At 49.3% G+C, this 23,573-nt stretch overlaps 1 protein-coding gene and 2 long non-coding RNA genes across 8 annotated transcripts in view; all 3 read left to right on the top strand.

The window, feature by feature from the left end:
- The window catches only part of LOC148378552 (uncharacterized), a 42,064-nt gene that overhangs the window by 8,254 nt on the left and 10,237 nt on the right, over positions 1 to 23,573 (top strand). The window lies entirely within an intron of this gene.
- Positions 3,530 to 5,803, top strand: LOC148378555 (uncharacterized). The gene is made up of 3 exons (XR_015855797.1): positions 3,530 to 3,854; positions 3,967 to 4,043; positions 4,511 to 5,803. It is a non-coding gene; the product is annotated as an uncharacterized LOC148378555 (long non-coding RNA).
- On the top strand, positions 8,222 to 12,956 carry LOC148378554 (janus kinase and microtubule-interacting protein 3-like). Of its 6 annotated transcripts, none has more exons than XM_088367816.1 (12): positions 8,222 to 8,329; positions 8,561 to 9,832; positions 9,969 to 10,073; positions 10,218 to 10,529; positions 10,749 to 10,811; positions 10,898 to 10,996; positions 11,086 to 11,325; positions 11,440 to 11,505; positions 11,567 to 11,635; positions 11,712 to 11,789; positions 11,846 to 12,079; positions 12,159 to 12,956. In XM_088367816.1, the coding sequence occupies exons 4-12, from the start codon at positions 10,461 to 10,463 to the stop codon at positions 12,273 to 12,275; spliced, it is 1,035 nt and encodes a 344-aa protein (XP_088223942.1). In that variant the 5' UTR covers positions 8,222 to 8,329; positions 8,561 to 9,832; positions 9,969 to 10,073; positions 10,218 to 10,460; the 3' UTR covers positions 12,276 to 12,956. The 6 variants fall into 6 exon arrangements, with proteins under 6 accessions (XP_088223942.1, XP_088223943.1, XP_088223944.1 ...); XM_088367817.1 differs by lacking the exon at positions 8,222 to 8,329 and having other exon boundaries at positions 8,452 to 9,677; positions 9,762 to 9,832; XM_088367818.1 differs by lacking the exon at positions 8,222 to 8,329 and having other exon boundaries at positions 8,452 to 9,832; positions 12,159 to 12,284; positions 12,654 to 12,956.

The following is a 23,573-nucleotide window of genomic DNA, read 5'->3' as shown; positions in this document are numbered from 1 at the left end:
GCATTGAACACCATCCCGCACTGAACAACACCATGCCGCACTGGACAACACCATTCCGCACTGAACAACACCATGCCGCACTGAACAACACCATGCCGCACTGAACAACACCATGCCGCACTGAACAACACCATGCCGCACTGAACAACATTATGCCGCACTGAACAACACCATGCCGCACTGAACAACACCATCCCGCACTGAACAACACCATGCCGCATTGAACAACACCATGCCGCACTGAACAACACCATCCTGCACTGAACAACACCATCCCGCACTGAACAACACCATGCCGCACTGAACAACATTATGGCGCACTGGACAACATTATGCCGCACTGAACAACACCATGCCGCACTGAACAACACCATGCCGCACTGAACAACACCATGCCGCACTGAACAACACCATGCCGCACTGAACAACATTATGCCGCACTGAACAACACCATGCCGCACTGAACAACACCATGCCGCACTGAACAACACGATCCCGCATTGAACAACACCATCCTGCACTGAACAACACCATGCCGCACTGAACAACACCATGCCGCACTGAACAACACCATTCCGCACTGAACAACACCATGCCGCACTGAACGACACCATCCTGCACTGAACAACACCATCCCGCACTGAACAACACCATGCCGCATTAAACAACACCATGCCGCACTGAACAACACCATCCTGCACTGAACAACACCATGCCGCACTGAACAACACCATGCCGCACTGAACAACACCATGCCGCACTGAACAACATTATGCCGCACTGAACAACATTATGCCGCACTAAACAACATTATGTCGCACTGAACAACACCATGCCGCACTGAACAACACCATGCTGCACTGAACAACATTATGCCGCACTGAACAACACGATCCCGCATTGAACAACACCATCCCGCAGTGAACAACACCATGCCGCATTGAACAACACCATGCCGCACTGAACAACACCATGCTGCACTGAACAACATTATGCTGCACTGAACAACACGATCCTGCATTGAACAACACCATGCCGCACTGAACAACACCATCCTGCACTGAACAACACCATGCCGCACTGAACAACACCATGCCGCACTGAACAACATTATGCCGCACTGAAAAACACCATGCCGCACTGAACAACACCATCCCGCACTGAACAACACCATGCCGCATTGAACAACACCATGCCGCACTGAACAACACCATGCTGCACTGAACAACATTATGCTGCACTGAACAACACGATCCTGCATTGAACAACACCATGCCGCACTGAACAACACCATCCTGCACTGAACAACACCATCCTGCACTGAACAACACCACCCCGCACTGAACAACACGATCCCGCATTGAACACCATCCCGCACTGAACAACACCATGCCGCACTGAACAACACCATTCCGCACTGAACAACACCATGCCGCACTGAACAACACCATGCCGCACTGAACAACACCATGCCGCACTGAACAACACCATGCCGCACTGAACAACATTATGCCGCACTGAACAACACCATGCCGCACTGAACAACACCATCCCGCACTGAACAACACCATGCCGCATTGAACAACACCATGCCGCACTGAACAACACCATCCTGCACTGAACAACACCATCCCGCACTAAACAACACCATGCCGCACTGAACAACATTATGGCGCACTGGACAACATTATGCCGCACTGAACAACACCATGCCGCACTGAACAACACCATGCCGCACTGAACAACACCATGCCGCACTGAACAACACCATGCCGCACTGAACAACATTATGCCGCACTGAACAACACCATGCCGCACTGAACAACACCATGCCGCACTGAACAACACGATCCCGCATTGAACAACACCATCCTGCACTGAACAACACCATGCCGCACTGAACAACACCATGCCGCACTGAACAACACCATTCCGCACTGAACAACACCATGCCGCACTGAACAACACCATCCTGCACTGAACAACACCATCCCGCACTGAACAACACCATGCCGCATTGAACAACACCATGCCGCACTGAACAACACCATCCTGCACTGAACAACACCATGCCGCACTGAACAACACCATGCCGCACTGAACAACACCATGCCGCACTGAACAACATTATGCCGCACTGAACAACATTATGCCGCACTAAACAACATTATGTCGCACTGAACAACACCATGCCGCACTGAACAACACCATGCTGCACTGAACAACATTATGCCGCACTGAACAACACGATCCCGCATTGAACAACACCATCCCGCAGTGAACAACACCATGCCGCATTGAACAACACCATGCCGCACTGAACAACACCATGCTGCACTGAACAACATTATGCTGCACTGAACAACACGATCCTGCATTGAACAACACCATGCCGCACTGAACAACACCATCCTGCACTGAACAACACCTTTCCACACTGAACAACACCATGCCGCACTGAACAACATTATGCCGCACTGAACAACACCATGCCGCACTGAACAACACCATGCCGCACTGAACAACACCATGCCGCACTGAACAACACCATGCCGCAATGAACAACACCATCCCGCACTGAACAACACCATGCCGCATTGAACAACACCATGCCGCACTGAACAACACCATCCCGCACTGAACAACACCACCCCGCACTGAACAACACGATCCCGCATTGAACAACACCATCCCGGACTGAACAACACCATGCCGCACTGAACAACACCATTCCGCACTGAACAACACCATGCCGCACTGAACAACACCATGCCGCACTGAACAACACCATGCCGCACTGAACAACACCATGCCGCACTGAACAACATTATGCCGCACTGAACAACACCATGCCGCACTGAACAACACCATCCCGCACTGAACAACACCATGCCGCATTGAACAACACCGTGCCGCACTGAACAACACCATCCCGCACTGAACAACACCATCCCGCACTGAACAACACCATGCCGCACTGAACAACATTATGGCGCACTGAACAACACTATGCCGCACTGAACAACACCATGCCGCACTGAACAACACCATGCCGCACTGAACAACACCATGCCGCACTGAACAACATTATGCCGCACTGAACAACATTATGCCGCACTGAACAACACCATGCCGCACTGAACAACACCATGCCGCACTGAACAACACCATGCCGCACTGAACAACACGACGTCGCACAGAACAACACGACGCCGCACAGAACAACACGACGCCGCACAGAATAACACAATACCGCACAGAACAACACAATACCGCACAAACAGTTTTAGATAATATTACGTCGCAGTCATGTGACGCGGACATGACGTCAATAGGCGGAACTCACGGCAAAATTATAATCCGTGGGCGTGGCTTGCAACAGGAAGTAGGAAAGCGGCAGTTCTGGCAAACAAGACACAGCTGTTAGTAACACGATGACTAACAAGGCAAATATTTTTGTTTTCAGCTTGCAACTTGACCGTCTAGAGCGTACAAGGTAATTACAACTGTTTTTTTTTAGCCCTGAAAAGCGAGGGAGTGTGGCGTTTGGGAGGAATGTCGAACTCGGCGTCTGCTTCCAGCCACAGACGCCAAATTTCGACGATTATTTCGACTGGTCAACGGTTGTAAATTATTGCGTTGACTAAAAACTTTATTTAACTCTACTCTTAACTTTGCCGTTTCAGATATGCGGGTATTACACCGCGGAAATGACGTCAATAGGCTGAACTCTCGCCAAAATTCAAATCTGTGGGCGCAATGGCCTTGAGCGAGACACCGGATACAAACACGACGATTATCAACAGAAATATCTTTATTTTCCGCTTGCAAGTGGACCGTCTAGAGCGTACACGGTAAGTACAACTCATTGTGTTTAAAAAGATTTACGTTTGTGTAGTTTGCGTTGCGTTGTATCTGTGAATGTTGGTTGAGGCTAAATGTTAATGTTTAATTTCATTCCTTTAGGTTCCACGGTGTTTGTTGGCTGTATGTTTTCCACTGCAAGAAGAGGCTCGTATCATTGACCAGCAGGAGCTACAATGGTGAGTACCCCTTTCGTCTTCCATTTATGTTAAACACTTCCTATTTCATGTCTAACAGTACTCGATTTAACAAATAACCATAAATAAATACAGTGTGGGCAGTCACGTTAACATATGTGATTATCCTGCCTAATATGTTTATCACAAATATGTCACTAATCACTAATATGTTTATTTGTTTATCACAACACCTTTGGACCTTCAGCAATCGATTATTTACCTTCATCTACATAGAGACAGAACGATGGTGTCTTAAACATCTCATTCATTTCACCAAATAACTTCACGCAGGTGGATAACGGCCGTCTCGGTCACGCTATGTTGCGTGATGCAGTTTTGAAGAACCAAATGCATTTATTCAATGAATAAGTCAAGCTAGTTCTATGTTTATGATGTTGTAAGTTACGGTACCGATTGAAGTTGAGTTCGAAGCCAGTGGAAAACAGCGCTGCGTTTGTGCTCTCCAGGTACAAATGTTGTGATCTCTGACTGACGACCGGGCGAGACTCGAGTAAGAGATGTCCAAACGAGCTCCGGCAGGGCGGGCCAAGGCGGAGCGAACGGACGCCCTTCAGGCCGCCAATGACGAGCTGAGAACCAAACTGATGGACGTCCAGTTAGAACTTCAGCAGGAGAAGAACAAGGTGAAAACCTCAACAGACAGACACTGCCTGCCTCCCTGCCTGCCTCCCTGCCTGCCTCCCTGCCTGCCTCCCTCCCTCCCAGTTTTCCCGATGTAGATTAGACATGCGTGTGCCATGACTGTGTCAGCCTACATCAACAAATGCACCGAGGACGTCAGCACCACTAAGAATATCATCACCCGGGGCAACCAACGACCCTGGATGACTGAGGAGGTACGTCAAACGCTACGAGCGCGGAACTCTGCCTTCAAGTCTGGCGACAAGGAGACACTGAGGACAGCGAGAGCCAACTTGAACCGTGCCATCAGGATAGCGAAGCGAGACCGCAGTCGAAAATTTCAGGATCGTTTCCACGACGTCAAAAACATCAGGAGTATGTGGCAAGGCATACGGGCGATTACAGACTACAACTCACCCTCCCCCCCCCCGGTGGGTGTAGTTGATGCTGACTTTCTAAATGGTCTAAATAACTTCTTTGGGAGGTTCGAGGCACTAAACGGCACTCCAGCAGTTAAAACTGTCCCCCATCAGGAAGAGGAGGTACTCTGCCTTGACTCCGCAGACATGTGTTGAAGACCCTGAGGAGAGTCAACCCCTGTAAGGCCCCTGGCCCCGACAACATTCCTGGGCGTGTGTTCAGGGAATGTGCAAGTCATCTGGCTGGGGTCATCACAGACATTTTTAACACCTCGCTGGGCCAAGCCACAGTGCCGGCGTGCTTTAAGACTGCCTCCATCATTCCGGTGCCGAAGAAACCTCAAATCACCTCATTTAATGATTACCGGCCTGTTGCACTGACTCCGGTTATGATGAAGTGCTTCGAAAGGCTGCTTAAAGGTCACATCGTTTCCAGACTCCCCCTATTATTTGACCCGTTCCAGTTTGCCGACCGGCAAAACCGCTCCACTCAGGACGCCATCTCCTCCGTTCTTCACCTGAGCCTGGCTCACCTGGAGGAGAAGAACACCCATGTGCGGAGGCTGTTCCTGGACTTCAGCTCAGCGTTTAACACCATCATCCCACAGCATCTGGTAGGAAAATTGGAACACCTGGGCTTCAACACCCCCCTTCGCAACTGGCTGCTAGACTTCCTCACCAACAGACCTCAGTCAGTCCGGGTCGGACAGAACACCTCTGATGTCATCACCCTCAGCACAGGCTCCCTTCAGGGCTGCGTCCTGAGCCCCCTGCTGTGCACCCTGATGACACACGACTGCGTCCTCAGGTTCACCACCAATCACATCGTGAAGTCAGCAGACGACACAACGGTGGTGGGGCTCATCAGAGACAACAACGACCTGGACTACAGAGAGGAGGTGGAGCAGCTGGTGGGCTGGTGCAGAGAAAACAGCCTGATCCTGAATGAGGAGAAGATGAAGGAGATCATCGTCGACTTCAGGAAAAAACAGCCTCACCACGCTCCACTGATCATCAACAGCTCAGCTGTGGAGGTGGTCAGCACCACCAAATTCCTGGGGGTCCACATCACAGAAGACCTCACCTGGACTATGAACACTACGGCACTGGTCAAGAGGGCACAGAAGCGCTTGTACTTCCTGCGGAGGATGAGGAGAGCCCACCTGCCCCCACCCATCATGAGGACGTTCTACAGGAGCACCATAGAGAGCATTCTGACAAGCTGTCTCTCTGTGTGGTGTGGAGGCTGCACCGCCTCCGATTGGAAGAACGTGAGGAGAGTGGTGAGGACAGCAGAGAGGATCATAGGGGCTCCTCTTCCCTCCATTCAGGACATTTCATCTCAGCGCTGCATGTCCCGTGCCCGTAACATCATCAATGACCCATCACACCCCCACCATGGACTGTTCTCCCTGCTGCCCTCTGGGAAGAGGTTTGCAGCATCCGCTGCAGGTCCACCAGGTTCTGCAACAGCTTTTTCCCTGCTGTCATCAGACTGTTGAACACTAGAACTGTTGAGCTCTAAACTGAACTCTGCATCACACATTCACAGAACTGTACTTTATGACACTACGGACCTCTATCTTGCACTATCTCGCACTACCAACTTTACTGAACTTGTATAAACCCTTTAAATAGAAGTTTAATACATGGTTTAGCATTCCTCTGCACACTCTTGAATACTGTTTTGCCTACTTGCACTATTGCATAATTATCACTGCTGCACTTTATACTTATTTTTAATATATATATATATATATATATATATATATATAGTATATATGTATATATATATATTTTCATAGGGTATGTTACTTCTATTCAACTGCAATATCACTACTTTGTTGTAAGACGTATGCAACGGAATTTCGTTTTGTATGCACCATGTGCAGACAAGATGACAATAAAGTTTGTCTAAGTCTAAGTCATGTCAGGTCAGCTGTCTGGAGAGAGAGAGAAGTCAGGACCTGCGGGCGGAGCACCACCGTGCCACCGCCGCCATGACGGAACTCAAAAGCAAACTCCATGAGGAGAAGCAGAAAGAGTTAGCCATTACCAGGGAGACATTACTGCGGCAGCATGAAATGGAGCTGATGAGAGTGATCAAAATCAAAGATGGAGAGATCCAGCGACTGAATGCCTTGGTCCTCAGCCTGAGGGACGGCTCCATGGACAAGGTGATCCGCTCTATCCGTGTCTGACTATCCGCACGCCACGTCGGGCTTCGATGCGGCCGCTACCGTATTGTGTAGCTTGTCCCCAGTAAGCGTCGCGGCGCTCCGTTGCGGTCTCAACGGCCCGGTGTGGCGCAATGTCTGCTCAGGTGAGGAGGGGGGGCGCTTTGCTGGCGGAGGTGGAGGAGACGCGGCGGTGTCGGGAGACCGAGCGGTGTCGCCTCCACCAGGAGCGCGGAAGAAGCCCTGGCAGCGGCCCAGCAGGCCTGGCAGTCCCGAGCGGCCGAGCTCCGATCGGCTCATCACCAGCATCGGGAGGAGCTGAGCCGAACCAAGAGAGACTGCGAGAGGGAGATCCGCCGACTGGTAGGACTGATCAGATGCGCGGTGCGTGGCTATGTTCCCAATTTCGTTGTATACCTGCAGTGCAATGACACCTAAGGCATTCTATTCTATTTCACAAGAAGAAAATGTCCGGTTGCTCGCTTCGCTTTTGTCACAGCAAAGGTGTTCTAGTCGATTCAAGAAAAAAATTGGCCGGTTGCTCTCTTTGTTTTTGTCACAATTCTGGCAAATGAGTTTGCCCGCCTGCCTGAGCGCTCCCCGTTTGTACATCCAGACGGATGAGATCAAGCTGAAAGACAGAGCGGTTAGTGTTTTGGATGAAGCCCTGGGGCCGGCCACGTCCACCGCCTTCAGCTGCAGACTCAGGCTGCCGAGCAGCAGATCGCTGCCCTGAGGGATTCCCAAAGGGCGGGCCTAAACTACCCTGGAAGTGGGGTCAACGCCGCTACTAGCAATCCTCTTCATTGCGTAAGCCACCTCATCACACACTTGCAGTACGCATGACTTAGTTCGTTGCTGGAGGAAGGTAGCACAAAAACAGTTTTGAACTTTGAACGAGTGCTTGTGTGTGTGTGTTGCGGGGCGTTTTCAGTCTCAGGAGGATCGGGACACGCGACGGTTTCATCTGAAAATCGCTGAGCTCAGCGCAGTCATCAGGAAACTGGAGGATCGAAACGCCCTGCTTTCTGAAGAGCGCAATGAACTGGTAATTTATTGACGGCACGCTTGAAGGTTTGCGCTACGTTTGATGCGCGCCATCCAGCGAGGCACCCATTGCGCTTGCTTATTAGTTGAGCGGCGCAGCGAGTCGGTTGCCTGGTAGATGTCTTTTATTGGGAGCCAAAGCCACGATTCCGTTCAAACCGATGCAAAAGGAATGGATACGTTCTGGCCCGCGTGTTGTGCGTCTTTCACATCCCGCACTTCATGCTTGCAGCTAAAGCGACTGAGAGAAACAGAAAGCCAGTTTCTGCCACTCCTGTACAAAAACAAACGCCTGAGCAGGAAGAATGAAGAACTCTCGCTGGTGCTGTGTCGCCTTGAAAACAAAGTGCGCTTTGTCACCCAGGAGAACGAGGAGATGGCAAGCTTGGTAAGTCGACGCGGACAACGGCGGCGTGCCAACAGAGTCCACTGCATTTGTGTTCCACAGAGAAGGCCTAGTTCGCTCAATGACCTGGACCGCGGTTGCGGCCAGCAGGACGGTGAAATGGAGTTCCTTCAAGTTGTGGAGCAGCGGCACATCATCGACGACTTGTCCAAGGTCTTCAGGCAGGCGACTCGGTGCACGTACGGCAGCGCCGCGCTCGCTCGCTGTCGCCAGGAAACCTTTTCCGTCCAAAGCTTGGCCGGCGGCCGCCATCCAAAAAATTGGCCCCTTAAATTCCGACCTTTCAAGCAGGAGCATTGTGCGCACGCGTTTGAACACGCTTTAGACTTGTTTTGCCGTTTTCAGCAGCTCAAAGCTCCCGTTTTGTCAGCGCCTTTGCCACTCGCTGTGCGCTGAAAACGACGGACTTGCCCGGCTGCTCAGCCCGTCAACCATGAGCCGCGAGCGCGACGTCATTGTCCGTAGGCAGCTAGTGGCAAAATGCACCCTGTTAGAGTTGCGCTCGCTCCAACTTATTTTGCAAGAACCACACGGGAGACAAGTAAGTTCTTTTGGACACCTGCAGGTGGAGAGTCCATCCGTTGTACGAATGAAGTCTGACTCTCGGCTCCTGCACGAGCATTTTAATTAAGAGAAACAGGGTGGGTGTAAGAGTGGATTGAATAGAGGAAGCCCTTGACCTCTAGTCAAAACATAGCAAGGGGTGTTTTACGACTTTGTGTAGGAAGGGATAAGCGATAGGGATAAATAAGGGATAAATAATATTATTTATTACAGGTCGCAGTCAAAGTCAAAGCAACACAATGATACGATAAAGATAATCTGGAAAACCCTGACACACCCTGTAGTTGTCACTTTTGGAAAAGACGAGCGTCCCTCCAATCATCGCCGGTGACGTGTTTTTCAGGCTCTGGAGACAGGAGCTCATGTCAGAAATGTCATTGTGAGTCGCGTTTGTTTCTGCGCCGGAGCCGTTCGTTCCCTTTGCATCCAAAGAATCTCAAAGGCGGATTATTTGTGTCGACAGGAGAGAGATTTGCTGCTACGATACCGACGTCGAGAATCTCTGAGGAGGAACAAAGCGTGAGGTCCTGCAAGGTGAGTCTGTTTGTTTGCGGCTGCTTGGTGTTGCGCAAGATGAAATGGCCTTTTTCTCGCTATCGTTCCTCTCGTCGATTCATCGTGAGGTGTCGCTTCAGTTTGTTCAGAGAGATGTTCGCTTCCGCGCCCGCAGGTCATCGAAACATTTTACGGCTACGACGAAGACGTGTTGGTGGACTCGGACGGATCGTCCTTGTCTTTTCACACCGACAGAACCCCCGACACGGAACCCGAAGAGGTAGCCCGCCATTTCTGCCAGCGTATTGGCACCAAACATTCCTCTTCAGCCTGGAATCGGACTCGTCTTTGCGTCGCGGGTGCTTTGTCGCCGGTCTGACTGATTCTGGTACTAGTGCTGTGTTGCATTGGTGTGTGCATGAAGAGGCGGAGCTTCGCTACCGCCAGCTGACGCAAGAATATCAAGCGCTGCAACGAGCCTACGCTCTGCTAGCCCAGACCAGCGAAAGGGGACTACGACGCCGAGAAGGAGATCAAGGTGGCGCCCCTTCCCGCAACCCCCGGCCGGGTCGCAGCCTCCCCGTTCTCACCCAGCCTCGGGTGTTCTCTGGTCTGAAAGGAGGAGGAGGAGCCTCCCTCCTCCTCCTTTCAGACCAGAGAAAAGCTGATGGTAGAAATGGGTCACTATCAAAGCAGAGTAGCAGATCTGGAGTCAGCGCTGAAGCAACAAGGACAGGTAAGCTCATCAATGAGCACACCTTTTTCTCAGACAAAATAGCTACATTCTTCAGTCACTCATCCGTCTGGCATTACTGGACCAACCCCCCCCCCCCCCCCCCCGAACGTGGCTGGGAAAATGCGGAGAAAAGCAAATGTCATTTTCCAGTCAACCAAAGAATTTGTGGATGAAAATGACACAACATTCCAAAGCTGTCCACGCGTTTGTCTCTTCTAGAATGTCAAGTGGGTGGAGGAGAAGCAGCTGCTGCGTCAGAGCAATCAGCAGTTGGCCGAAAAGGTGACGGAAAGAAAGGCGCTGGGCGGAGTCGCTTGGCGTCACACCTGTCGGGAAGCCCCGCAGATGAGGTCTGACTGTCTTTTCAGGTCAGGCGGATGGAGGCGGAAGAAGCGCGTCTGAAAGAGCACATCCAGGATATCCGAGACCAAAACGAACTGCTTGAGTTCCGCATCCTGGAGCTGGAGGTGGGAAGACTCGCACAAGCGTGTTGAGGCCAGAGATGTGACGGACGGACGGACGGACGGACGGACGGATGCATGCCTCTGCCTTTCAGGAGAGGGAGTGGCGCTCCCCCGTCTTGAAGTTTCTGCAAGTCCGTTTCCCAGACGGCCTCAGCCCTTTGCAGATCTACTGCGAGGCCGAGGGCGTGAGCGTACGTAAGGCGTCCCTCGCAACCCTAACCTTAACCCGAGGTCCCAGAACACCTTACATTGCTCCTTGCGCCTTTCCCCCGGACATCGTCATCAGTGATCTGATGAAGAAGCTGGACATCCTGGGCTATAACGCCGTAAGTGTATGTCGAACTCCTTATGTTCGCACTCCACGAGACTCGGCGGCTCAAATGTGACTTTTGGAAGGCTTTGCGCTGAAAGAAGCTTGTTGACGCTGTGCCTTTGGGCTCTTGCAGAATCTCACCAACGAGGAGCAGGTGGTCGTGATTCACGCCAGGACCCTTCTCACCCTAGCCGAGAAGGTAACGCGCACGTCCACGCACGCTCTCGCATTCTGCTTATGTGACAGCAGCCTTTCCTCAGTGGTTAGAATACATCAAAGTGACCAAGTCAGCACTTCAACAGAAGATGTTGGACATTGAAAGTGAGAAGGTAGACAGACACGCGACATCAGCCAAGGGGAACTCCGGCAATGTGCCCCAACAATTCTGACCTTGAGCTGTGCTAGGATATGTTCTGCAAGCAGAAGGGCTACCTGGATGAAGAGTTGGACTTCAGGAAGTGTTCCATGGACCAGGCTCATAAGGTAAGCCGCCCTCAAATCTCCCGCCGGACCACTGATGGACGAGGATTGCGGCCCAGAGGATCCTGGAGCTGGAGGCCATGTTGTACGAGGCGCTACCGCAGCGGGACTGCCCCGCCACGGACGGCGAAAAAGCCAGCCACGCTGGCGTGAATGACGTGCTGACGGCGGATCAGAGAGAAGAGCTTAGGAGCGCCGTGGACCAATGGAAGCGAGCCCTGATGTGCGAGTTGAGGGAGCGCGACGCTTGCATCCTCCAAGAGAGAATGGATCTGCTGCACAGCGCGCAACAGGTAAGGGCCCAAAGCCAGCCCGGCACTTACTTGCACGCTTACTGGCTTTTGAATGCCACTTTCCATTTGTCCGTCCTAGAGGAACAAAGAGCTGAAAGAATTCATCGAAGCTCAGAAGAGACAAATCAAACAATTGGAGGAGAAGTTTCTGTTTCTCTTTCTATTCTTCTCCTTGGCCTTCATTCTGTGGCCCTAACACCAGCTGGTGAGTGAGCTCCAGCGGCACCGCACTCGACACCTCCGATACACTGCCAGCCGGTCTCAGACGTTGGCAGACGCTCCGATGCCAACGTATACCCCCCGCCACGGTGACAGAGGCACCGCGTCACACCGGCGCTCATCCAATCAGAAGGCAGGAAAAGCAAATTCACATGCAGGGCACTTTTGAACCAGAAGAGAGCGCCACAAAAAACGGTTGTTGCCCCAAACGCGCACTAAAAAGGGTCAGAATAACAAGAGTCCCACTGGCCAGCCGGGGCCACCCGTCCAGCTGTTTCTTCAGGGGGGAAAAAAATTGGAGTCACCGGTGAGTACATTTTGCATTTAGCTCTGCTTTTCTGCTTCTGTCTTCAAGTGTGTGGCATCCTGCGATCAAAGAGTCAGCCAACCCCAAAGCGGTTGACCTCAACGTCCCACCACCATGCCTACCAGAGCAGGTGACGTGATGCTTTGGACATCCTTCCGTCTCAGATGCCCAAAAGTACTCTTTGCCACATCTGCGGCAATACGGTGTCTTTTCAAAGGTGCAAATAAATCCAGCGTGGGCGGAACACGCACGTCTTCGGTTTTTCCCGCTTTGTTTGTGTGACAGCTGTTGTGAAAATTTTATACAAATAAAGTTGTATAGTACAGGTTTGGCCAAGCCGCAACTCCCGAACCGCATGCGGCTCTTTTATGTTCATATCAACATTTGTGTGTGTGTGTGTGTGGGGGGGGGGGGGGGGGGGGGGGGGGGTTGTGCGTGTTGGCTTCACTTGAGTTCAATTTGGTATTTTGGTCAAAAGCGCATGTGGTGAAATTCCACAAAGTAGGATGGGCAAACACATTTCTTTAAACTATGAGTGTCAATTGGGCTCTCGAAATGGCAGGGAAAAGATGCACAGCAAAACGAAAATACGTAGATGAACACAGGACGTTTTAATCAGAGTGGGAAAGTTTCTATTTTTTGTTGAACGTGATGGCAAACCATTCTGCCTGATATGTCAGACCTCAGCGCATTTCAAAGATTCAAATCTTCAGCGCCATGCACTTCAGCTCACTCCATGCTAACATTGATCAGGCGTCGAACCCGCATCATCATGCTTAAGAGGTGGCCATGCTAACCAGTGCGCCATTATGTCAACGCATAATAACTAAGTCTACTGGTCAAAACAGCGGTTACTATATGACGTCGCTACGTCGTGGTCACGTGACGCAGACAAGACGTCAATGGACGTGGGCAGAGTTAACTTGTTTAAAAGGGAGTAGGCAGAAGAAATATTTAATTTATTTAAATCTATTTTGAGTGCACACCATTATGCCAATGCATAACAACTGTAAATCTACTAAACAAAACAGCGGTTGCTATATGACATCTGCCACGTCGTGGTCACGTGACATACGTGACGTCGATGGGCGTAACTTTCGCCGGAATTCAAATCCGCGGGGAGAGTTAACTTGTTTAAAAGAGAGTGGGCAGAAGAATTATTTAATTTATTTAAATCTATTTGGTGTGTGCGCCATTATGTCAATGCATAACAACTGTAAGTCTACTAAACAAAACAGCGGTTGCTATTTGACGTCTGCCACGTCGTGGTCACGTGACGCGGACGTGACGTCGACGCCTACTTTACATCCCACCGATCACAGGACTCCTCGGCTGCATAACCGTGCCCCCTTCCCAACCAATCGGATTTGCTATACGCGAAAACGACGCCAATGGAAAGAGCTTCCGCCCAAATTTAAATCCGTGGGCGTGGCTCGCAGCAGGAAGTAGGAAAATGGCGGCGATGTTGACAAAGACACAGCGGATGGTAACATACGACTAACAAGAGAAATATTTTTATTTTCTGCTTGCAACTGGACCGTCCAGAGCGTACACGGTAAGTACAACTCATCGTTTTTAAAAAGAAGTACTTTTGTTGCCCTGAAAAGCGAGTGAGCGTGGCGTTTGTGGGGGACGTCGAATTTCGACGATTCTTTCTGGTCAACGGTTGTAAATGATTGTGTTGATTAAAAAAGAAAACTTGATGTAACTCTACTTTTAACTGCCGTTTCAGATAGATTTGGAATTGCATCACATCCAATTTTGCCTAGAGCGTACACGGTAAGTAACACTCGTTGTGTTTAAGGAGATTTACGTTTGTAATAGCAGAAGTGTAGCCGCGTTGCGTTGTACGTGTGAATGTTGGTCCGGGCGAAATGTTAATGTTTAATTTCATTCCTTTAGGTTCCACGGTGTTTGTTGGCTGCAAGTTTTCCACTGCAAGAAGAGGCTCATATCATTGACCAGGAGCGAGCTACAATGGTGAGTAGCCATAACATTTATGTTAAACACTTCCTATTTCATGTCTAACAGTACTTGATTTAACAAATAACCATAAATAAATACAGTGTGGGCACTGAAGTTAACATATGTGATTATACTGCCTAATCTGTCACCGAGTAGATTGTTGCAAAGTAATATAAGATCCAAAGTTGTAATTCAGAATAGTTTTCAAAAGAAGGCCATTAGAATTATATACAAGTCTGATTACCCTGAACAAGCTATTAATTAAATCACAAATTCTTCAATTCAAAGATTTGGTAGATTATCAGACAAATAATGTCTAACAGTAATTGATTTAACACATCACGATAAGTAGATTGAGTGTGGGCACTCTCAAGTTAACATATGTGATTATACTGCCTAATCTGTTACAGAGTATGTTGTTGCCAAGTAATGTAGAATAGATCCAAAGTAGTAATCCAGAATAGTTTTGAAGAGGCCATTAGAATGATAAACAAATCTGATTACCTTGAACATAATAACAAGCTAAGTGTTTAATATGTCCTATGAAGTCAAAATTGGGCACCATCATGTGGTGAAATTTGGAATTGCATCACATCCAATTTTGCCTGGGAACAAACAGATTACATAAATCTTAGTTTTGAATAAGCCACTCCTTCTCAAACAAGTAAACTCTGCCCATTTTGCGCAGTAGATGTTCTGTTAATATCTAGTATTTATACAAAGTCATAATTTAAATTGCTTTCAACCTTCATTCATCGGTTCAACCAACATTACTCGCTCTTCTTACCAACTTGTATTGATTTAACTAAGCGTTTAATACTTCCTATCAGGTCTCAAATCGAGATTTGGCAAAATACAATTTCAGCAAATCCAATTTTGCCAGGGAACAAAAATAGATTAAATAAACTAAATAAGTCCTCTTCCCATTAAATAAATCAGAAAAGTCTGTCTTGTAACCAGTCCTCTTCAAACAAGTAAAGTCTGCCCATTTTGTGCCGTAGATTTTGTGTCTATGCCTAGTATTTAAACAAAATCATAATTTAAACGACTTCTTTCCTTCATTCACTTTGGAAATTTGGAATTGCAGCAAATCGAATTTTGCCAGGGAACAAAAATAGATCAATTAAACTAAATAAGTCTTCTTCCCATTAAATAAATTAAAAAAGTCTGTCTTGTAACCAGTCCTTTTCAAACAAGTAAAGTCTGCCCATTTTGTGCCGTCGATTTTGTGTTAATGCCTAGTATTTATACAAAATCATAATTTAAAGGACTTCATTCCTTCATTCACTTTGGAAATTTGGAATTGCAGCACATCAAATTTTGCCTGGGAAGAAAAGTAGATTAAATAAATTTAATAAGTCTTACTACTTCCCATTAAATAAATTAAATACGTCTTACTTGTTCCCACTCCTTTACAAAAAAGTAGTTTAAAACGAGGTCCCTTCACTCAACCTTTAACCCTATTTATTCACCTTCTAGGCTAAGTGTTAAAGGCTAAGTGTTAAAGGCTAAGTGTTAAAGGCTAAGTGTTAGAGGCTAAGTGCCAGAGGCTAGGCGCCAGAGGCGAGTTTTTGTGGGCTGAAGTTTTAGTGGGGTTAGTGTGAATACAATCCAAAAGAATACAACAGAATACAATACAATAGAATATAATACATAGATTAAATTCAATAGCTCTTACTACTTCCCATTAAATAAATTAAATACGTCTTACTTGTTCCCAATCCTTTTCAAAAAAGTAGTTTAAAACGAGGGCCCTTCACTCAACCTTTAACCTCAACCCCGCACGTCACATTGTGTTGTATCTGTGAATGTTGGTTGTGGCCAAATGATAGTTTTCTTTCATTCGTTTAGGTTCCACGGTGTTTGTTGGCTATGTTTTCCACTGTCAGAAGGATGAAAATACAAAGTACAACGCTTGGACGTGGGCGAAGACGTCACCGGTGAGTCCTTCCTTCCTATTTATTTACCTTCTAGATGCTAGAGGCTAAGTGTTAGAGGCTAAGTGTTAGAGGCTAAGTGTTAAACACAATACGAACAACACAACGATACTGCACTGAACAACACGATACCGCACTGAGAAACACGATACCGCACTGAACAACACGATACCGCACTGAACAACACCATGCCGCACTGAACACCATGCCACACTGAACAACACCATCCCGCACTGAACAACACCATGCCGCACTAAACAACACCATGCCGCACTGAAATACACCATGCCTCACTGAACGACACCATGCCGCACTGAAAGACACCATGCCGCACTGAACGACACCATGCCGCACTGAAAGACACCATCCCGCACTGAACACCATGCCGCACTGAACAACACCATCCTGCACTGAACAACACCATCCCGCACTGAACAACACCATGCCGCACTGAACAACATTATGCCGCACTGAACATTATGCCGCACTGAACAACACCATGCCGCACTGAACAACACCATGCCGCACTGAACAACATTATGCCGCACTGAACAACACCATGCCGCACTGAACAACACCATGCCGCACTGAACAACACCATGCCGCACTGAACAACATTATGCCGCACTGAACAACACCATGCCGCACTGAACAACACCATCCTGCACTGAACAACACCATTCCGCATTGAACACCATGCCGCACTGAACAACACCATCCCGCACTGAACAACACCATCCCGAACTGAACAACACCATGCCGCACTGAACAACATTATGCCGCACTGAACAACATTATGCCGCACTGAACAACAACATGCCGCACTGAACAACACCATGCCGCACTGAACAACACCATGCCGCACTGAACAACATTATAACGCACTGAACAACACCATCCCGCACTGAACAACACCATGCCGCACTAAACAACATTATGCCGCACTGAACAACATTATGCCGAAATGAACAACACCATGCCGCACTGAACAACACCATGCCGCACTGAACAACACCATCCTGCACTGAACAACACCATCCCGCACTGAACAACACCATGCCGCACTGAACAACACCATGCCGCACTGAACAACACCATGCCGCAATGAACAACACCATCCCGCACTGAACAACATTATGCCGCACTGAACAACATTATGCCGCACTGAACAACACCATGCCGCACTGAACAACACCATGCCGCACTGAACAACACCATCCTGCACTGAACAACACCATCCCGCACTGAACAACACCATGCCGCACTGAACAACATTATGGCGCACTGAACAACATTATGCCGCACTGAACAACACCATGCCGCACTGAACAACACCATGCCGCACTGAACAACACCATGCCGCAATGAACAACACCATCCCGCACTGAACAACACCATGCCGCACTGAGCAACACCATGCCGCACTGAACAACACCATCCTGCACTGAACAACACCATGCCGCACTGAACAACACCATTCCGCACTGAACAACACCATGCCGCACTGAACAACATTACGCTGCACTGAACAACACCATGCCGCACTGAACAACACCATGCCGCACTGAACAACACCATGCCGCACCGAACAACACCATGCCGCATTGAACAACACCATGCCGCACTGAACAACACCATCCTGCACTGAACAACACCATGCCGCATTGAACAACACCATGCCGCACTGAACAACACCATCCTGCACTGAACAACACCATCCCGCACTGAACAACACCATGCCGCACTGAACAACACCATGCCGCACTGAACAACATTATGCCGCACTGAACAACACCATCCCGCACTGAACAACACCATGCCGCACTGAACAACATTATGGCGCACTGAACAACACTATGCCGCACTGAACAACACCATGCCGCACTGAACAACACCATGCCGCACTGAACAACACCATGCCGCACTGAACAACATTATGCCGCACTGAACAACATTATGCCGCACTGAACAACACCATGCCGCACTGAACAACACCATGCCGCACTGAACAACACCATGCCGCACTGAACAACACGACGTCGCACTGAACAACACGACGCCGCACAGAACAACACGACGCCGCACAGAATAACACAATACCGCACAGAACAACACAATACCGCACAAACAGTTTTAGATAATATTACGTCGCAGTCATGTGACGCGGACATGACGTCAATAGGCGGAACTCACGGCAAAATTATAATCCGTGGGCGTGGCTTGCAACAGGAAGTAGGAAAGCGGCAGTTCTGGCAAACAAGACACAGCTGTTAGTAACACGATGACTAACAAGGCAAATATTTTTGTTTTCAGCTTGCAACTTGACCGTCTAGAGCGTACAAGGTAATTACAACTGTTTTTTTTTAGCCCTGAAAAGCGAGGGAGTGTGGCGTTTGGGAGGAATGTCGAACTCGGCGTCTGCTTCCAGCCACAGACGCCAAATTTCGACGATTATTTCGACTGGTCAACGGTTGTAAATTATTGCGTTGACTAAAAACTTTATTTAACTCTACTCTTAACTTTGCCGTTTCAGATATGCGGGTATTACACCGCGGAAATGACGTCAATAGGCTGAACTCTCGCCAAAATTCAAATCTGTGGGCGCAATGGCCTTGAGCGAGACACCGGATACAAACACGACGATTATCAACAGAAATATCTTTATTTTCCGCTTGCAAGTGGACCGTCTAGAGCGTACACGGTAAGTACAACTCATTGTGTTTAAAAAGATTTACGTTTGTGTAGTTTGCGTTGCGTTGTATCTGTGAATGTTGGTTGAGGCTAAATGTTAATGTTTAATTTCATTCCTTTAGGTTCCACGGTGTTTGTTGGCTGTATGTTTTCCACTGCAAGAAGAGGCTCGTATCATTGACCAGCAGGAGCTACAATGGTGAGTACCCCTTTCGTCTTCCATTTATGTTAAACACTTCCTATTTCATGTCTAACAGTACTCGATTTAACAAATAACCATAAATAAATACAGTGTGGGCAGTCACGTTAACATATGTGATTATCCTGCCTAATATGTTTATCACAAATATGTCACTAATCACTAATATGTTTATTTGTTTATCACAACACCTTTGGACCTTCAGCAATCGATTATTTACCTTCATCTACATAGAGACAGAACGATGGTGTCTTAAACATCTCATTCATTTCACCAAATAACTTCACGCAGGTGGATAACGGCCGTCTCGGTCACGCTATGTTGCGTGATGCAGTTTTGAAGAACCAAATGCATTTATTCAATGAATAAGTCAAGCTAGTTCTATGTTTATGATGTTGTAAGTTACGGTACCGATTGAAGTTGAGTTCGAAGCCAGTGGAAAACAGCGCTGCGTTTGTGCTCTCCAGGTACAAATGTTGTGATCTCTGACTGACGACCGGGCGAGACTCGAGTAAGAGATGTCCAAACGAGCTCCGGCAGGGCGGGCCAAGGCGGAGCGAACGGACGCCCTTCAGGCCGCCAATGACGAGCTGAGAACCAAACTGATGGACGTCCAGTTAGAACTTCAGCAGGAGAAGAACAAGGTGAAAACCTCAACAGACAGACACTGCCTGCCTCCCTGCCTGCCTCCCTGCCTGCCTCCCTGCCTGCCTCCCTCCCTCCCAGTTTTCCCGATGTAGATTAGACATGCGTGTGCCATGACTGTGTCAGCCTACATCAACAAATGCACCGAGGACGTCAGCACCACTAAGAATATCATCACCCGGGGCAACCAACGACCCTGGATGACTGAGGAGGTACGTCAAACGCTACGAGCGCGGAATTCTGCCTTCAAGTCTGGCGACAAGGAGACACTGAGGACAGCGAGAGCCAACTTGAACCGTGCCATCAGGATAGCGAAGCGAGACCGCAGTCGAAAATTTCAGGATCGTTTCCACGACGTCAAAAACATCAGGAGTATGTGGCAAGGCATACGGGCGATTACAGACTACAACTCACCCTCCCCCCCCCCGGTGGGTGTAGTTGATGCTGACTTTCTAAATGGTCTAAATAACTTCTTTGGGAGGTTCGAGGCACTAAACGGCACTCCAGCAGTTAAAACTGTCCCCCATCAGGAAGAGGAGGTACTCTGCCTTGACTCCGCCGATGTGTTGAAGACCCTGAGGAGAGTCAACCCCTGTAAGGCCCCTGGCCCCGACAACATTCCTGGGCGTGTGTTCAGGGAATGTGCAAGTCATCTGGCTGGGGTCATCACAGACATTTTTAACACCTCGCTGGGCCAAGCCACAGTGCCGGCGTGCTTTAAGACTGCCTCCATCATTCCGGTGCCGAAGAAACCTCAAATCACCTCATTTAATGATTACCGGCCTGTTGCACTGACTCCGGTTATGATGAAGTGCTTCGAAAGGCTGCTTAAAGGTCACATCGTTTCCAGACTCCCCCTATTATTTGACCCGTTCCAGTTTGCCGACCGGCAAAACCGCTCCACTCAGGACGCCATCTCCTCCGTTCTTCACCTGAGCCTGGCTCACCTGGAGGAGAAGAACACCCATGTGCGGAGGCTGTTCCTGGACTTCAGCTCAGCGTTTAACACCATCATCCCACAGCATCTGGTAGGAAAATTGGAACACCTGGGCTTCAACACCCCCCTTCGCAACTGGCTGCTAGACTTCCTCACCAACAGACCTCAGTCAGTCCGGGTCGGACAGAACACCTCTGATGTCATCACCCTCAGCACAGGCTCCCTTCAGGGCTGCGTCCTGAGCCCCCTGCTGTGCACCCTGATGACACACGACTGCGTCCTCAGGTTCACCACCAATCACATCGTGAAGTCAGCAGACGACACAACGGTGGTGGGGCTCATCAGAGACAACAACGACCTGGACTACAGAGAGGAGGTGGAGCAGCTGGTGGGCTGGTGCAGAGAAAACAGCCTGATCCTGAATGAGGAGAAGATGAAGGAGATCATCGTCGACTTCAGGAAAAAACAGCCTCACCACGCTCCACTGATCATCAACAGCTCAGCTGTGGAGGTGGTCAGCACCACCAAATTCCTGGGGGTCCACATCACAGAAGACCTCACCTGGACTATGAACACTACGGCACTGGTCAAGAGGGCACAGAAGCGCTTGTACTTCCTGCGGAGGATGAGGAGAGCCCACCTGCCCCCACCCATCATGAGGACGTTCTACAGGAGCACCATAGAGAGCATTCTGACAAGCTGTCTCTCTGTGTGGTGTGGAGGCTGCACCGCCTCCGATTGGAAGAACGTGAGGAGAGTGGTGAGGACAGCAGAGAGGATCATAGGGGCTCCTCTTCCCTCCATTCAGGACATTTCATCTCAGCGCTGCATGTCCCGTGCCCGTAACATCATCAATGACCCATCACACCCCCACCATGGACTGTTCTCCCTGCTGCCCTCTGGGAAGAGGTTTGCAGCATCCGCTGCAGGTCCACCAGGTTCTGCAACAGCTTTTTCCCTGCTGTCATCAGACTGTTGAACACTAGAACTGTTGAGCTCTAAACTGAACTCTGCATCACACATTCACAGAACTGTACTTTATGACACTACGGACCTCTATCTTGCACTATCTCGCACTACCAACTTTACTGAACTTGTATAAACCCTTTAAATAGAAGTTTAATACATGGTTTAGCATTCCTCTGCACACTCTTGAATACTGTTTTGCCTACTTGCACTATTGCATAATTATCACTGCTGCACTTTATACTTATTTTTAATATATATATATATATATATATATATATATATAGTATATATGTATATATATATATTTTCATAGGGTATGTTACTTCTATTCAACTGCAATATCACTACTTTGTTGTAAGACGTATGCAACGGAATTTCGTTTTGTATGCACCATGTGCAGACAAGATGACAATAAAGTTTGTCTAAGTCTAAGTCTAAGTCATGTCAGGTCAGCTGTCTGGAGAGAGAGAGAAGTCAGGACCTGCGGGCGGAGCACCACCGTGCCACCGCCGCCATGACGGAACTCAAAAGCAAACTCCATGAGGAGAAGCAGAAAGAGTTAGCCATTACCAGGGAGACATTACTGCGGCAGCATGAAATGGAGCTGATGAGAGTGATCAAAATCAAAGATGGAGAGATCCAGCGACTGAATGCCTTGGTCCTCAGCCTGAGGGACGGCTCCATGGACAAGGTGATCCGCTCTATCCGTGTCTGACTATCGGCACGCCACGTCGGGCTTCGATGCGGCCGCTACCGTATTGTGTAGCTTGTCCCCAGTAAGCGTCGCGGCGCTCCGTTGCGGTCTCAACGGCCCGGTGTGGCGCAATGTCTGCTCAGGTGAGGAGGGGGGGCGCTTTGCTGGCGGAGGTGGAGGAGACGCGGCGGTGTCGGGAGACCGAGCGGTGTCGCCTCCACCAGGAGCGCGGAAGAAGCCCTGGCAGCGGCCCAGCAGGCCTGGCAGTCCCGAGCGGCCGAGCTCCGATCGGCTCATCACCAGCATCGGGAGGAGCTGAGCCGAACCAAGAGAGACTGCGAGAGGGAGATCCGCCGACTGGTAGGACTGATCAGATGCGCGGTGCGTGGCTATGTTCCCAATTTCGTTGTATACCTGCAGTGCAATGACACCTAAGGCATTCTATTCTATTCTATTTCACAAGAAGAAAATGTCCGGTTGCTCGCTTCGCTTTTGTCACAGCAAAGGTGTTCTAGTCGATTCAAGAAAAAAATTGGCCGGTTGCTCTCTTTGTTTTTGTCACAATTCTGGCAAATGAGTTTGCCCGCCTGCCTGAGCGCTCCCCGTTTGTACATCCAGACGGATGAGATCAAGCTGAAAGACAGAGCGGTTAGTGTTTTGGATGAAGCCCTGGGGCCGGCCACGTCCACCGCCTTCAGCTGCAGACTCAGGCTGCCGAGCAGCAGATCGCTGCCCTGAGGGATTCCCAAAGGGCGGGCCTAAACTACCCTGGAAGTGGGGTCAACGCCGCTACTAGCAATCCTCTTCATTGCGTAAGCCACCTCATCACACACTTGCAGTACGCATGACTTAGTTCGTTGCTGGAGGAAGGTAGCACAAAAACAGTTTTGAACTTTGAACGAGTGCTTGTGTGTGTGTGTTGCGGGGCGTT

This window comes from Syngnathus floridae, unplaced genomic scaffold (genome assembly GCF_059516105.1).
Source record: "Syngnathus floridae isolate MCC-2025c unplaced genomic scaffold, RoL_Sflo_1.0 HiC_scaffold_38, whole genome shotgun sequence".
In the NCBI taxonomy this organism is placed as follows: domain Eukaryota; kingdom Metazoa; phylum Chordata; class Actinopteri; order Syngnathiformes; family Syngnathidae; genus Syngnathus; species Syngnathus floridae.
Note: the sequence above shows the minus strand (reverse complement) of the source record. Positions and strands in the feature narration are given on the sequence as shown.

What these genes read in the sequence shown, in the direction of transcription:
- LOC148378554 (XM_088367816.1), top strand. Translation starts at nt 10,461, where the DNA reads ATGGTAGAAATGGGTCACTATCAAAGCAGAGTAGCAGATCTGGAGTCA. An exon ending in CGCTGAAGCAACAAGGACAG is followed by an intron (nt 10,530 to 10,748) that starts GTAAGCTCATCA and finishes TGTCTCTTCTAG; the next exon opens with AATGTCAAGTGGGTGGAGGA. An exon ending in TGGGCTATAACGCCGTAAGT is followed by an intron (nt 11,326 to 11,439) that starts GTATGTCGAACT and finishes GGGCTCTTGCAG; the next exon opens with AATCTCACCAACGAGGAGCA.